The sequence below is a fragment of the Sus scrofa genome, chromosome 4 (genome assembly GCF_000003025.6).
Source record: "Sus scrofa isolate TJ Tabasco breed Duroc chromosome 4, Sscrofa11.1, whole genome shotgun sequence".
In the NCBI taxonomy this organism is placed as follows: domain Eukaryota; kingdom Metazoa; phylum Chordata; class Mammalia; order Artiodactyla; family Suidae; genus Sus; species Sus scrofa.
This window is the reverse complement of record NC_010446.5, coordinates 92,681,615-92,697,769: the sequence shown is the minus strand read 5'-3', so window position 1 is coordinate 92,697,769 and position 16,155 is coordinate 92,681,615. Positions and strand designations below refer to the sequence as shown.

General features: G+C 48.4%; 1 protein-coding gene across 1 annotated transcript; it reads right to left on the bottom strand.

Annotated features, from left to right (window-relative positions):
- Nucleotides 616-11,465, bottom strand: LOC100152036 (SLAM family member 9-like). The gene is made up of 6 exons (XM_021089621.1): nucleotides 11,316-11,465; nucleotides 5,278-5,655; nucleotides 3,096-3,404; nucleotides 1,372-1,506; nucleotides 1,089-1,168; nucleotides 616-785 (listed from the first exon to the last, which is right to left on the bottom strand). The coding sequence occupies exons 1-5, from the start codon at nucleotides 11,386-11,388 to the stop codon at nucleotides 1,122-1,124; spliced, it is 942 nt and encodes a 313-aa protein (XP_020945280.1). The 5' UTR covers nucleotides 11,389-11,465; the 3' UTR covers nucleotides 616-785; nucleotides 1,089-1,121.

Below are 16,155 nucleotides of genomic sequence, written 5' to 3'. Positions count from 1 at the left end.
TGATCAGAATCTGAGCAATAGAGCAATACTTCCACCCACACCTGGGAAAAATAACTGCCACTCACTGCTCCACCCAGGTGTTGCTACATTTGGGGCTTGGAAATATTTCTGACCCAAATCCTAGAGCTGTCCACATCAAAGGCCAAAATCTACTATTCTAATAAAATGTATCTGCATGTATCTGAATAGGCCTTTTGTACCTCAGAGGTCTGTTGCATATGCTTAATCCTGACCAAGGGCTCCCTGGCATATTTTATTGAGTTCTTACTCCATACAAGGCACTGAGACTAAGCACTTGGTGTGCATTACTTCTTTCATCCTCACTCAGGCGACTCTAGCAAGTAGTAGAAATGTAGCAAGTAGGTATGTGTGTAAATGCTCCACCCTCAAGGACAGAAGCACAACCTTCACCGCTTAAGTGTGGACTGCACGTAACGACTTCCTTCCAGTGAGAAGCGTGTGGAAAGGGGGGAGGGGGAAAATAACATCATAATGAATGAGCCTGACAAACACTCCCTTTGGCCAGGTCATCAAGGTCAAGGTCACCATCGGATAAGTTATATTGATATTATGTACCCTTGATAGGTGATTTAAATGACACTTTACCTCTGTGGATTTCTTCAAAAAGAATTCCAGTTTAATCATGAGAGAAACAGCAAACAAATCTTCACTGAGGACATTTAAAAAACTCCTAGCTGGTATTCTTTAAAATGAGTCTGAGAAACTGCCAAGAAGAGTTCAGGAGACATAGCACCTGCAGGTAAGGTGGTGTCCTGGGTAGGACCCTGGAATAGAAAGGGAACATTATGGCAAACTAAGCACATCTGAATACAGGCCTATCCATCACCAACTCAACAAAGGTTGGCATCTGTCCAATATGCCAGGATGCTGGAGAATTCCACAGGTCTATACACTGGTCCCAGCATTAAATCCTCTTAGTTTAACAGTGTATTGTCCAGAAAGAGTTAAAGTGGCAGGAGGAATAAAAACAGCAATGCGTGAGTTAGACAAACCCAGGCCTGGGCAGTGAGGGAACCAGGAGAGCACAGGTTGGGCACAGTGCCCAGTACTCACTGGGTACATCTCACCTCAAGAGACTCCTGCTGGCTCAGTTCTGCACTCTAGATGTCACAATCACGGACCCTGTAGTCCTCTTGCGATCCTGCTCCTGAGTCACACACAGAGTGGAGCTTTAATTGGGGCCTGGGAAACTTGTACCCTCCCCCCACTGCTATGAACTCTAAGGTCAAGAACAATGCCATCATCCCCTGTGCACAGATATTCCTTGAGCAGCAAATGCAGGAGGAAGGGCGCCAAGGGTCCATTGGGGGAGGGGAAGTAACTGGGGCAGGAAGGAGAAGTGCCACCTGCCTCTTGCAGTCTCCATCTTCTTCTTCTTCCTGTGTACCTTCCAAAGGTACAGTCCACCTCTGAGGACCAACACCATGACCACGACAGACCCTAGGATGCCTCGTAGGGAAACAACAATCGCCTCTCCAAGTGAACCTGTTTCCCTCACACGGAGAGAATGAAGAACATTAAGGCCAGACAGAACTTGAGATGCCCATTGCCAAGGGGAAAGAGAGCGAGCGAGCACGTGGAGAGGTCTGAAGGGTCCTGGTTCAGAAGCTGAAGAGGGAGGAGCTTGGCAGGTTCATTCAGTCAACCTCCTCCTGAGCTCCTGCTTGAGTTCAGGGAGACTGGAAGGAACAAGAGAGAACACTGAGAAAATACCAATGTCTACCAGCCAGAGAGACTGCCATGCAATAGAGGTTTCCACCCGTACACAGGTCTTCAGGGAGGGCTTTCTAGAGGAGGTGATGTGTAAAACTGAGTCTTGAGGGAGGAGTAGGAGTTTACTAGGTATTCAGGTTGAGGACTGCATTCTGGGAAGGAGGAGCTCCACGTTCAGGCAATGGCTGTGGCAAACCATCGGCCTTAGAATTGCCATCACCTCACTGTGGCAGGGAGGAGCTGGCTGAAGAGGATCAGAGGGAGGACGAGTCTTTTTCCACAGGGTCTTAAGGGTCATGCTGAGTGTTGACCTTCATCTGAGACTCCAGTTTGGGCCCCAGAAGAGGGTAATACAAGGTTTTAAGTGATGCTGACACATCACATCCCCCCAGCAGCTGCTATAGGCTGGGCTAGAGGGGCAAGACTGCACACAGGGGACCAGGCCATTCTTCCATTCAAGGCAACACCATGAACCACTTTGCAGGATGTCCCACTTGGGACAGGGATTCAAAGGAGAACTAGACCTGGCCCTGCCCTCAAGGAGTTTCAGGCTACAGAGGAGACAGATCCATAAGCAGAACATTGCTACTTTGTCTGTGGACCTCAAGGTCAGTGGCGTGTTCCATGCGTGGGGGGTGGCCATGACTGCCCCTTTAGGGAGTGATGCCTGGGGCAGGGTGGCTCCAGCACCTGCGGGGCCCTGTGAAGATGAAACCCCAGGGCCTCTAGTTCCAAAGTGAGTTAACTTGTCAAGATGGCACCTGCACGATTTTAAACCAAGAGAGGGGCCTTTCTGAGTCCAGGTGACAACACAGGTCTCATGCACAGGAAGTAGCTGTGCCTGCTGGGGGCTCCTTCAATAGGAATAAGTCAGGACATGAAGGACGGGGGCAAGAGGGCTGATGGTGGAGGAAACTGCATTACCAGATGCTCAAAAGCTCGCAATAGCAGGACACATTCAGGAACACCACGCAAGCAGCTCAGTGTGAAGCCCAGAAATGTGGGCAGAGGAGTGTGTGAGCCCTGAATCCCACAGGGAGTCACTGTGTCAAATCCCACAGATGACAACCGCCAGGGACACATCTGATTACTTTTCCAAAAGACCACAATGAATGAGGAATGAGTGTGGGGAGAGGAGCTGGAAGGCTGCTGCCTGGACCAGCAGGGGCAAGGGGTGGAAAGGAGAGCCTGGACTGAGACACTTAACAGCAGATGCAGCCTGGATGGGCTGCCCAGGCTCCTGAATGGGGTGACCCCCTGGAAGGTGGTGCTAATAACACGGTGGGGAGAAAAGCCCAGAACCTTCATCCCACTGCACCCAAACTCTGAGAGTGCCCCTCCCCTGTGGCAGGTGCACTCACCATGGGCTTCCCCAAGGTGGCAGACTTTCCCAAGGTCGAAGGTGGCAGTTTTCTGGTCCACTTCATTGCTGACCACACAGGTGATGTTGGTGTAGGACTGGCTCTGGGGCAGGTGCACAGCCAGGTTCCAGGAATTGGGGGCTGGTCCCAGTGTCACTCTCTCCTCCAGCTGCCTGGGGAGGCCCTTGCCCTCCCAGGTCACCTTCAGGTCCTCTGTGCCCCATGAGATCCTGCACTCAATGGTGACATTGCACCAGCCTTGCGTGATGGATGGTGAGTGGACCAGGATCTGGGGAATGGGCACAGGCTCTGGGACAGGAAGGAAAAAGAATGGAGCCTCACGTGAGTGGAGAAGGTCACGGTTCTTGGTTTCACATCCATTATCTCACTGAAGCTCTGGCATCCTCACCCTCAGGATGGGGAGGGCCTTTTCCAGATAAAACTCAGTGGGTACAGACCCCAAATATATAGAAGTGACTGTAAGAAAGGAAAACACTGAGTTAAGCCCTATGTGAGCTCCTAGACTGAGCAAGTGTTAAGACTCTTCCATAACAAAACTAAATGCTGGAGTTCTCCTTGTGGCTCAGTGGGTTAGGAACCTGATAGGGTGTGTGAGGATGTGGGTTTGATCCCTGGCCTCAGTTAGTGGGTTAAGGACCTGGCATTGCTGCAAGCTTCTGTGTAGGTCGCAGATGTGTCTTGGATGTGGTGTTGCCTTGGCTCTCGTGTAGACCGGCAACTGCAGCTTCAATTCAACACGTAGCCTAGGACCTTCCCTATGCTGCAGGTGTGGCCATAAAAAGAAATACAGAAGAAAAAGAAAACTAAATGCTGGGTCATCTTTGAGGACCATTATTTGCGAGAAATCAGGGTGTTTCCTAGCGGGGGAAGACGTCTGGAATGAAGGAATTGACCTGGTCCAGGACCTTGCCCTGCTTCTCCTGCTCAGATGACACCTGGAACTGCAGGCCCTGGTGGAAGCTTGACCTCTGCCTGCACTGGATGTCCAAAGAAGAGCCATTTCTGAGAGATGTGGTCATAGTGACCAGGCATGACAACTCCAAGGGTGGAATGGGCCACTCAGCTTGAGGTCGACACAAAGTGAAGTGACAGATCAAGGAGCCAGTCTCACAAATCACACGGGAACCTAAAGCTGCAAAAGACACTCTCATAGCAGATATTTTCCAAACAGTAGGAACTTTAGGGCAAGAAAGTGTTGGTTAACTGCTTTTATGTGGTGCAATGTACGCTTTCTGCCCTACCTACCAAGACTCTTAGAGCTGGATTTGGGGAGTCTGTGTGGGTGAAGCTGGCCTCAGGCCAGTGCTCAGGAAGAGGCAAGGGGGCAGGAAGGACTAAGTACACATGAATTTCCAAATGCTGGGAGGCAGACGAGGGCCCCCAGCCACTCTAAGAATGCCCTCTTGATAATCCTCAAAGCCTATGAAGATGCAGGTTACATGACCAAGGCGGAATTAGGGGACAGAGAGACTTACAGTTGTTCATTGGCTGCCCTTAAAATAGAGGTGATTCTGATGATCTGGAGGGACCCAATGTCACCACAAAAAAAGGCTTGAAAGTGAAAGAAAGAGGAGTAGCTCAGAGGGATACAATGTGAGAAGGATTTGGTCCTGTGACTGCCAGCTTTGAAGGTGGAAGAAGGTGGTCATGAGCCAAGGAGTGCAGGCAACTGCTAGAAAGTCGGAAAAGCAAGGAAACTTTGTCTCCCCTGGAGTATCTGGGAAGGAACACAGACCTGCCAACCCCTCGAAAGCCCAGGGAGACCATGTCTGATTTCTGACCCACCACACAGGAAAATAATAAATTTTTATTGTCCCATGCCACTCATTTATAGCAATTTGTTCCGACAGCAACACACAACCAATGCACAAATGAAACACACTCTGTCCTATAATGAACAATGAACATTATGGCAAAAAAATCCTTTTCCCTTAAGTTTCCATTGTCCTCTCCCAAAACACTGAAGCAATTTGCTCCCCAGCGTGACCCGCAGCTCTGCTCTCCATTTGCGGTGAACCCAGTACCCTCATTTCAAGGGAGAAAAGAGAATCTGAAGGCTGGTGTCTGGAATGAATCCTCCAACCAGTGTGGGGCCTATGTGACACTCCTAGGGTTAGAAGAAGGACATACGCCCTGGGATAGGGTGGCAGGGGTCACATACCATAGACAGTGAGGTGGAAAACCTGGGTAAAATCTACTCCTCCAGTGAAGCTGCCTCGAGCCCGGTACAGCCCACTGTCCTCGGGGGTCAGGTTCTCAATCTTCAGGGACGTCATGTTGGGCACATGGACCCTCTGCTGGTACCCGTCCTGGAGGCTCACCCATATTGGAGCTTTCCCAGGTCGGACTCGCAGCAGGACTCTGTACTCTGACCCAGGACCAAAGCCCCACGTGACCTCCTCCAGCTCAGCGTCTTGCTTCTTGGGCAAAGGAAACAGCACAGAACCTCCTCGGATCCCCTGCAGAGGATCAGGAGCTCCAGAATCCTGAACTCCAGGAGCAGGACCTCCATCACTATTGGTCCCACTGCGGCAGACACCTAGGGCATTGGAAACAGGAAACAGGAGGATTTTCTCAAGAACAAATGAAAACCACAGAAATCACCTTTCTCATGAAACCCCTCCAGTCTTCTCTCTTCATTCTTGGAAAGGAGCCTAGGACATGACTTGAAGCAATTCTAGAATCAAATCCTGATGCTGGTGGGTTGTAACATTAGACATGTTACTTTACCTTGCTAACCTTCACTTTCCTTATCTGCCTCATCAGGGTAGTATGAACTAAAGAAGATAATGGATCAAAATCACTGAGCACATTTTCAGGGACAGACAGCAAGTGTGTAACTGTAAGAGGCAGCTTCCAAAATGTCTCCCTAAGTCCCTCTCTCCTGCTGGTCGCACCCCCGTGGAACCCCCTCCCCTGGAAGCTGGGCTGCACCTAGTGACTGGCTTATAAGGAATAGGATCCAGCAAAGGTGAGGGGATGTCACTGGGTGGTCCTGGGTTATATAAAACTGGTCCTTCCATCACGAGAGTCACAGTAGCCCTGAAGAGATGGCCTTGGCGGGAGAGGTGGGGTTAAGGCTGTGGAGAAAAAGCCATCCGTGATCTAGGGTCTTGCTCAGATGGGTGGGCTCAGGCCCAAATAAACAAAAGCAAAGCGACTGTAGAGGAACCCCCCCCTTCCCTTCACACTCAGCCTCTTCCTTGGGCGTCGGCCTCACAGACCCTGACCCTGGAGCCTCTCCATCTTCCTCAGCAAGGATCTTCTCTAGTTCTCCCCTCACCTGACAAGGCTCCACCCACACTCACCCTCTCCAAGGGAGGCACTCTGGGTGGCTCAAAATGCTGAAGTTCTGGTCTCTCTCTCCTCCTCTAAACAACCTACTTATACTGCTCTTTTGTAAGCAAGGGAGATCACCTGGGGAATTTTTCTTTCCAAAGACCTCATGGTGATTTGTGCTTGTTTATTTAAAGATGAATCAGAGTTCCCATTGTGGTGCAGCAGAAATGAATTCAACTAGGAACCATGAGGTTGAGGGTTCGACTTCTGGCCTTGCTGGGTCGGTTAAGGATCTGGTGTTGCCGTGAGCTGTGGTGTATTTCGCAGACACAGCTAGGATCCTGCATTGCGATGGCTGGCATCTCTATCATCAATTTGACTCCCAGACTGGGAACCTCCATATGCTGTGGTTGTGTACAAAAAATAAAAATAAAAATAAGAATAAATAAAGATGCATCTGAAACATAAACAAATTTTGGTTACCAAAGGGGATGGGGAGGAGGTAGGAGAGACAAATTAGGAGTTTGGAATTAACATACAAAAACCGTACATAAAATAGGTAACCAAGAAGGACCTACTGTAGCACACAGGGAAATATACTCAATATCTTATAATAACATATAATGGAAAAGAATCTGATAACGTATGTACGTGTGTGTGTGTGTGTGTATAAAATAAATAACTGAATCATTTTGCTGAACTCTTTAAACTAACACAACATTGTAAATTAACTATACTTTAATTAAAAATGGCCAATAGGGTGAGTTCTCTTATGGCACAAAAGGTTAAGGATCCAGCGTTGTCAAGGCTGTGGGTTGGGTTGTTGTTGTGGCATGGGTTCAATCCTGGGCCCAGGAATTTCCACATGCTGCAGGTGCACTGAAAGAAAGAAAGAAGAAAGAAGAGAAGGAGGGAGGAAGGAAGGAAAAGAAAGAAAAAAATGGCCAATAGCCCCTAATTAAAAAAAATTAAAAATAAAGATGTATCTGTCAACACTGGTTAATTTAAAAAAAAAAGAGAAAACAAGTTTAGTCTTAAGCTAAAGATGTAGGCTACGTGGGAATGAGGTCACAGATATAATAACGAGAGTCTAGTGTTCTTCGGTCAGGAGGGCAAGTTTTTAAGGGAGAAATAGAGGGAAGCTTTTGTGTACTCAACTGTGTCCCCCAGAAATGATATACTCATACCCTAACCCCCAGTACCTCGGAATGTGATCTTCTTTGGAAATAGGGTGCTGGCACATGTAGCCAGGTTAAGATGAGGTCATTAGAGTGGGCCCTAATCTAATATGACCAGTGTCCTTGTGAAAAGGGGGAATCTGGACAAAGACATACACATTCACAGAAGGAAGACATGGAGTTCCCTTCATGGCTCAGTGGTTAAGGAACTGGATCAGAACCATGAGGTTGCCGGTTTGATCCCTGGCCTCCCTCGGTGGGTTAAGGATCTGGCATTGTGCGGTGTAGGTCACAGACGTGGCTCAGATCCTGCTTTGCTGTGGCTGTGGCCTAGGCCGGCAGCTATAGCTCTGATTCCACACCTAGCCTGGGAACCTCCATATACCGTGGGTGCGCACCCCCCCCCCCACACACACAAAAGGAGGAGAGGTAGACTTTGAAAATGAAGTTTCTCCCATCTCTCACTCCTACTGCCCAGGTCCATTCCTGTGGAGGGAAGGATAGGCTGCAGGTTTTCGCAGGCTGGGCTGGAAATTTTTATGTAATTGGCCTTCTTGGGTGTGGGCATCTCTCTTTCCCTTGATGGGTTGCTTATAAGTATTGTGTTATTTTTTATTATTTATTGAAAGCAATTCAATGGCTTATGGAGTTGATTCAAATAACAGTTTGCAGTGTGCCCCATCTCATATGAAAGCCCTGTTACTGATGCCTATCCTTCCAAACCTTTATCGACAGACGGAGCTGCAAATACTACAAACCCGTGTGAACACAGCATATCTATTTGTAATTCATTTCAGCATTCCTGATGGTCATTACGGGTGTGATTTTTGACTCTTCCTTTGAACCACTTGTTAACAGCCTATACTGCTTCCTCCATTCATAAGCGAAGTGAAAGTATTTTTTAACACCAAGGTCAGTCCTACACTTAGAATTCATCCATGTTTACATAGGCAATTTTAATACAACAATGGACCCTACATGTAAATGTTTATTTAAGCTGAGGCTCAAAGAAACAGCCCTCGTGCCATAATCCTATGCGCATTTGGACTTCCTGAGGGACAGCATTTCAGTCTCCAGGGTGCCTCCTTCCTAAAGGATTTTCACCAGTAATTCTGATCAAACAGGGTTTGTCTTATTTTCCCCCAGAGTTGGTAACAGAGGGGGCAGCACCAGGGAAACAGGGAGAAAGAAGCTGGTTTTTTCTGCGAAACAGACAGGAGCAGAAAGAGTCTGGCCAAGGCTATTAGTTAGCGGATGCTAAACAGCCATCGCCTGCTTTCCTGAGCGTGGCTTGCAGACACGTCTTCACACCCTGTGGGGAAGGAGGTGACGGTCAGCAGGTGGACTCAGAGCGCTGGGTCCCGAGACCCTCTCAGGAGCAGAGACAGAGAAAACAGAGGGGGTGCAGGCTGGATTCCTGGTGGGGGGGGCTTGAAGAACAGCATCCCCTCCCTCCCTGCCCAGTGCTTCTCCCCTGCGGGAGGTGCCCATCAACTCTCCACCCCAGCCCCGTCCTCCCCAGGAGCTCCCCCTCCCAGCATCACCAGCATCTGAGCAGCCGCTAGAGGCTCACCCTCCACTGAGCTTCTCCTGGGAAAGAGGAAGCCAGCACTCTGCAGGGCTTCACAGGCGGGGACTTTGGCCAGCTGAGCAGCCCAGCCACATCCTCCACTTGCTGGGAAGGAGGGGACCAGGGGGAGAGGAGGTTCAGCCCTCAGACTGCAGGGAGGATCCACCCAGAAGGGCTGGTAAACCCAGCTGGGAGGAAGAGGGAAGAAGACTTAGAAAGAGAAGGGAGGCAGCAGGAGCCGTGATCTACAACAGATCTAATCCTGAAGAGGAAGAAAATAAAGCCGACGAGGGTGTGGGTGTAACAAGGTGAGTTAAAATAGATTTAAATAGTATAAAATTTCAAACTCATAAAGCAACATAAAATATTGTCCTTTTTCTGACTCTTCCACCAGCATCACACTAGGAAACCCACAGTAGTTAATTGACTGATTGATTGATCATTTGGTTGTAAAATGAGAACTTCAGTTTTTCTCTCTCTCTTAAAATTGGGGCTCTCCTGGCCTCAGGATCTAGGGGGAAAGTACCATAATATTGAACATATTTTTCCAGTTAAATAGCATTTTAAAAAGTGCAGAAATCCTACATTTTTTAGTTTAAAGGAATTTAGTCCTTACTACAATGCTCACTGTTATATCACAGTGTTATATGCGCTCCCCAATTCACTGAATTTCATTTATTTCTCTGGTAGTTCACTTGGTGGCTAGAAGTTAAAACAAAAGAATAGAACAAGAAAAGCCTTCGAGGGAGTTCCTGTTGGTGTGGCTCAGGGGTAACAACCTGTCTAGTATCCATGAGGATGTGGGTTTGATCCCTGGCCTCACTCAGTGGGTTAAGGATCCTCCATGGCCCTGAGCTGTGGTATAGGTAATAGATGCAACTCCGATCTGGCATTGCTGTGGCTGTGGCGTAGGCTGGCAGCTGCAGCTCAGATTTGACCCCTAGCCTGGGTACTTCCATATGCACGGGTAACACCCTCAAAAGACACACACACAAAAAAGCACTCAAAACTTTCATCAGAATTCTCAATGTACAATACCTTTTTGCTTCATTAGTTTTTCCTTAATGTTTTTATCTGTTACAATCATACAATTTTTCAAAACACACAGATATTTATACATCCTTTTTGGGACATTATTTTTCCTCCTGTTCCCTTTTTTTGCTCAATTCCTCATCCTGCCTGCTTTCTATCCTCTATCTCCAATCTTTTCCCTATGCACAATCTACTGTGTCTCTTTCTGCGTCTTCTCCATCCTCCTATAAACATGTGGGTGTAGAGATGCTCTTAACTACTGAAGACTGCCCACTTCCTTTGCAATATCAGGCTTTTTATCATACAGAGTTTTATGCATCTTACTAATGGAAATCCATGCATCTGGCATTATAGAAATTGGAAATACCTCCCAACCAATTGGTACGTGCATTTTTTTTTTTGTCTTTTTAGGGGCGCACCCACAGCATACTGAGGTTCCCGGGCTAGGGGTCAAATCTGAGCTGTAGCCGCTGGCCTACATCACAGCCACAGACATGCGGGACCCGAGGATCAACTGTGATCTACACCACAGCTCATGGCCACGCAGATCCTTAACCCACTGAGCGAGGCCAGGGAGCAAGCCCGCCTCCTCATGGATATTAGTTGGGTTCCTTAACCGCTGAGCCACAACAGGAACTCCTCCCCGTGCTTTTTTAGCGGAGAAGCCCAAGGATCCCAGGCTAGTGTTGCTTCCTCCAGCTCAGACCTGCGGTTCTAGTTGGCCCCCCTCCACAGGACAGCTGCAGAGGTTGTCAGGTCCCCTCTGGGTCCAGACCAGGGCAGCCTCATTCCCAAACTCTGCTCCAAGGAGCCGCCCCCATTTTGTCTCCATCCTTCTCCCCAGGGACCACCAGGTTCCCCCAGCTTCCCTGTCATTGCAGCAGAAGCAGCCTCACCTCCCTGGAAATGTGTCCCTCACTCAGCCAAGGCTCCCAGCTCAGGGTCCCAGCCTTGCCACAACCAAAAGACCATCTGGTTGTTCTCCTTCACCTTGGGGCTCTAAACCAAATGCATGGCCTTTGCTACATTATAACACAACTGCTGTGTCTTTTGGTTCCTCAACCACATTAGACACAGAAAGGACACCCTGCGTTATGCTCCCCACACTGGCCCTCCCGCCCAGGAGCCTGGGCCACTCTCTGAAGAGGAGGCTGAGGAGTCCCAGGAGCCGGGAGGCCCAGCGGAGGTGGGGGTTTCCTGAGCAGGGCCCCATCTCGGGCTGCCTGCCAGCTGTTCAGCTGCAGAGGAACATCTAGCAGGCAGACACAGGGGAGAGAAGACGCCCTCTGAGCCCTTTACTCAGCACTTCCCCCTCAGGGAGGGGCTAACAAATGATTTCCCCTTTGACCACTGGTCAGCAAGTGAGTTCTGGGAGACAGCTCTGTCAGTCTAGAGAAAACCCTTTTATCTTTTATTTTTAATTTGTTTTTTGGGCATTCCCGTCGTGGCTCAGTGGTTAATGAACCAAACTAGCATCCATGAGGATGCAGGTTCCATCCCTGGCCTCACTCAGTGGGTTAAGGATCTGGCCTTGCCATGAGCTGTGGTGTAGGTCGTAGTCACGGCCCAGATCTGGTGGTGTTGTGGCTGTGGTGTAGGCTGACAGCTATAGCTCCGATTGGATCCCTAGCCTGGGAACCTCCATATGCCCTGAGTGCAGCCCTCAAAAGACGAAAGACCAAAAAAAATTATTTTTTATTGAAGTATAGTTGATTTACAATATTGTGTTAGTTTCTGCTATACAGCAACGTGATACAGAAATATACATATTTATATTGATATTCTTTTTCATAATTTTTTTCATTATGGTTTATTAAAAGAGAGTAAATGTAGTTCCCTGTGCTATACAATAAGACCTTGCTGTGTTTATCCATTCCATATCCAATAGATTGCATCTGCTAATCCCAAACTCCCCATCCCTCTCCCCTCCACCCCCCTTCCCTCTTGGCAACCACGAGTCTGTTCTCCATGTCTGTGAGTTTGTTTCTATTTCTTTTTTTTAATTTATTCATTTATTTATTTTGCTTTCTGGTTTTTTTTTTTTTTTTTTTTTAGAGCCGCACCTGTGGCATATGGAGATTCCCAGGCATGTAGGTCTAATCGGAGCTACAGCTGCCAGCCTATACCACAGCTCATGGCAAGGCCGTATCCTTAACCCACTGAGCAAGGCCAGGGCTTGAACCTGCAACCTCATGGTTCCTAGTCAGATTCGTTTCCACCGTGCCACCACAGGAACTCCTGTTTCTATTTCATAAAAAACTCATTTGTTAAATCTCTTAAGTTTTAGATTCTACGTATAAGTGATATCATATATTTGTCTTTCTCTTTCTGACTTACTTCACTTAAAATGATAATCTCTGGTTCCATCCATGTTGCTGCAAATGGCATTATTTTGTTCTTTTTATGGCTAAGTGATATTCCATGGTATAAAGATACCACCTCTTCTTTTTTCATTCATCTTCTTCCAGTGGACATTTAGGCTGCTTCCATGTCTTGACTATTGTGACGAGTGCTGCTATAAACATTGGGGTGCTTATATCTTTTTGAAGGATAGCTTTGTCTGGGTCTGTTCCCATGAGCAGGGTTGCTGGATCATATGGCAACTCTATTTTTAGTTTTTGGAGAAACCTCGGTCCTGTTTTCCATAGTGGCTGCACTAACTTACATGCCCAAAAACACTGTAGGAGGGAAAATCCTTTTATCTTATCCCTAGCACATATAGCACACACTTAATAAGTAATTTTAGGGAGTTCCCCTCGTACTCAGTGGAAACGAATCTGACTAGCATCCATGAGGATGCAGGCTTGATCCCTGGCCTCATTCAGTAGGTTGGATCCAGAGTTGCCATGAGCTGTGGTAAAGGTTGCAGACATGGCTTGGATCCACCGTTGCTTTGGCTGTGGCGTAGGCCGGTGGCAACAGCTCCAATTCGACCCCTAGCCTGGGAACCTCCATATACCATGAGTGCAGCTCTAAAAAAACAATAATAATAATAATAATAATAATCATTTTAGGATGAGTGTATAAACCTCAGGGCCTGACATGGTCTTGGACAGACCCCACTCCGTGAAGTCTCAGCCAGTCTGGAGTTCTCACACACTCTTTCTTGCCTCCCTAGGGCAATAGCTCCCCCCCAGGCAGCCCTGCTCACCAGTGTCAGCCTCTGGGCTGGCACAGAAGTCACCCAATTACAGTCAGAGTGGGCTAGGCTACTCCTGCTTGGACCCTGACCTCTGCCTACACAATGTAGTGAGTCAGTTTTTTGTTTTTGTTTTGTTTTGCTTTTTGGCTGCACCCATGGCATGCAGAACTTCCCAGGCCAGGGACCAAACCGACACCACAGCTATCACCAGAGCCACAGCAGTGACAATGCAGATCCTTAACCTACTGAAACACGAGGGAACTCCTTAAATTTCTTCTTTGATTTTTTCCATAAACTTCTACAGGTAGAAGCTGTGCACAAAAGAGCAAACCTCGGAGTTCCTGTTGCGGCACAGCAGAAACGAATCTGACTAGGAACCATGAGGTAGCCGTTTTGATCCCTGGCCTCGCTCAGTGGCTTAAGGATACAGTGTTGCCGTGAGCTGTGGTGTAGGTTGCAGACATGGCTCAGATCTGGCATTGCTGTGGATGTGGCATAGGATGGCAGCAACAGTTCCAGTTAGACCCCTAGCCTTAGGAACCTCCATATGCTACAGGTGCTGCCCTAAAAGGACAAAAAACCAAAAAAAAGAAAAAAGAAAAAAAAAAGCAAAGCTCTTTGGGGCAAGTGGCTTGCTCTTGTATGGCTTCCCAGCTGCCACACATGGGGCAAAGCAGGCACCCCTCCCACAGTATCAGATAGGCACTCGTCTGCATCACATCCAGCATTTCCTTTAAGCCCCTGCCGGCCCTGCTCCTGCTGTCACAGAGGGTAGGCTAGCTATCTACTCATCCTCCTGGCAAAGCCTCAGCTGCCTCAGACTCACTCCCACCTACTGAGGCTCAGGTCCTGACCTCCTCCCCCCAGACTGGAAGTCATGCAACATTCAAGAATTCCTGCCTCCGGCACCCTAGGGAAGCAGCACCATCTACCCAACTCCGGGGCAGGGCCCTCTCCTTCTCTCCACCGAGTGCCCTTGTCTCCTCTTCTCAGCTACTCAGACCCAAAGACTGGATCCTCAGGGCTGGCCCCATGACCACACGCTCAAGGTAGTCGCAGCACTGCCTATTAATCGCATTTTTCAGAGGTGAAGCCTGAACCTAAAGTCATTATGCGATCTGTAAGGATCACACAGCTAATCAAGGTGCAGAGCCTGAATTCCTGACAACAAGCTCTGGAAAACCCCCGCAGCATCACACCCTCTCACCCATCCCACTGTGTAGCCTCAAGCAAGGCATCTGGTGTCCAGTCTGTGCTCCCTCAAAACTGCTCCAGAGACTCAGACAACCGAATAGGCAATGCTGGCTGGATCCCCTTCTGCTCCTTCTGGCGGGGAAATTACCTCCAGAGGTGGTTCATGCGCCTCATGATCAGAAACTTCTTATATTGGGAGGTCCTATTGGGGCTCAGCAGAAACGAATCTGACTAGTATCCATGAGGATGCAGGTTCAATCCCTGGCCTCGCTCAGTGGGTTAAGGATCCAGTCTTGCCATGAGCTGTGGTGCAGATCACAGACGCGGCTCAGATCTGGCATTGCTGTGTCTGTGGTGCAGGCTGGCAACTACAGCTCCAATTGGACCCCTAGCCTGGGGACCTCCATATGCCCTGGGTGTGGCCCTAAAAAAAAAAAGAAAAAAAGAAAGAAAGAAACTTCTGATATTGAAAGGAAGTCACACATCCCTCCTCCACATTTCCTGTAACTGTCAGAAGAGCACTCTGTGTGTTTTGTTACTGAAATCATTTGGGTCACAGGCTTGGGGAGAAGGAAATGAGAGAGGAAACTAGAGAGAAGGAAGCCAGAGAGCAATGTGGCTGGAGACCAAAACCACTGGGAAGAGAGTCAGTCAACAGATAATCCATGCTGGCACAACACTGGGGACTTTAAAAACATCCAGATGTCTCTCTCATTGTGAGCATCCCTGCCATCCTGCGCTAAGGCATGAGTCGCACACATGTACACACACACAGAACCTCTGGTAAGAGGTTACTATGAACAACTACCTGGTACTGGTAAGGTTTTGGAGACTCGAAGGAAGATACACCTCTCTGTTGTAGCAGAGTGTGTGTGTGTGTGTGTGTGTGTGTGTGTGTGCGTGTGCATGCGTGCGCACGAGAGTGCTGGGGGCACATGGAAGGTGTAGGATAAAAGAGAAACGTAGACCTGAGTGAGATGGAGAGCTCAGGAGGGAACAGAGATCCAAGAGGTGACCATGAGAATGAAAGATCCTGAGAAATTGTAGGAGGGCTGTGGACCTTTATAAAACATGAGGGGTGGACACATCTATCTTATTTGAAGTCCAAAGAGCAGCCCAGCTAAGAGCTGCATTACATGCATAATAAATTATCGAAAATCTACTATATGTCAGAGGCTTTCCATGTGTATCTCAATTACATCACAATGTCAATCACAAGTCCTCAAGACAACCCTTCTGTCTAAGCACTACATACGTATTATAGAGGGGTATCCTGAATATCTAGAGAAATTAAAGAACTTGTTGAAGCTCATGTTTTCAGGAAGCGGCAAGGGGTTCACAAGCTGCCAACAACTGCCCAGCCTTGGAAATGACCGGGAGGGGAAGGAAAGTATTGATTCTGAGAAACTCCTATGATGACTGTGAAAGGCCTTGGGTAGAGAGAGGATGGATGTGTCCTGATGTGGGAGGAAATGGCAGCCCTGGGAGTGAGGAGAGCAGGGCTTGTGCAAAGGACGTGGCAGGAGAAGATCTCAGGTATGATCTTTCCAAGACCACCCTGCCTGCGTGAAAGAGAAGAGCTGTCAGCGCAGCCACGAATGGTTTGCCTCAGAGCAGCAGGGCTGCCCCAGCGCTGAGCTGGAG

Coding starts and splice junctions, on each gene's coding strand:
- LOC100152036 (XM_021089621.1), bottom strand. CDS start 11,388: ATGGGGCCCTGCTCAGGAAACCCCCACCTCCGCTGGGCCTCCCGGCTC. Junction 3,405..5,277: donor TTTCCACCTCACTGTCTATG/GTATGTGACCCC, acceptor TTCCTGTCCCAG/AGCCTGTGCCCATTCCCCAG. Junction 1,169..1,371: donor GAAGATGGAGACTGCAAGAG/GCAGGTGGCACT, acceptor TGTGTGACTCAG/GAGCAGGATCGCAAGAGGAC.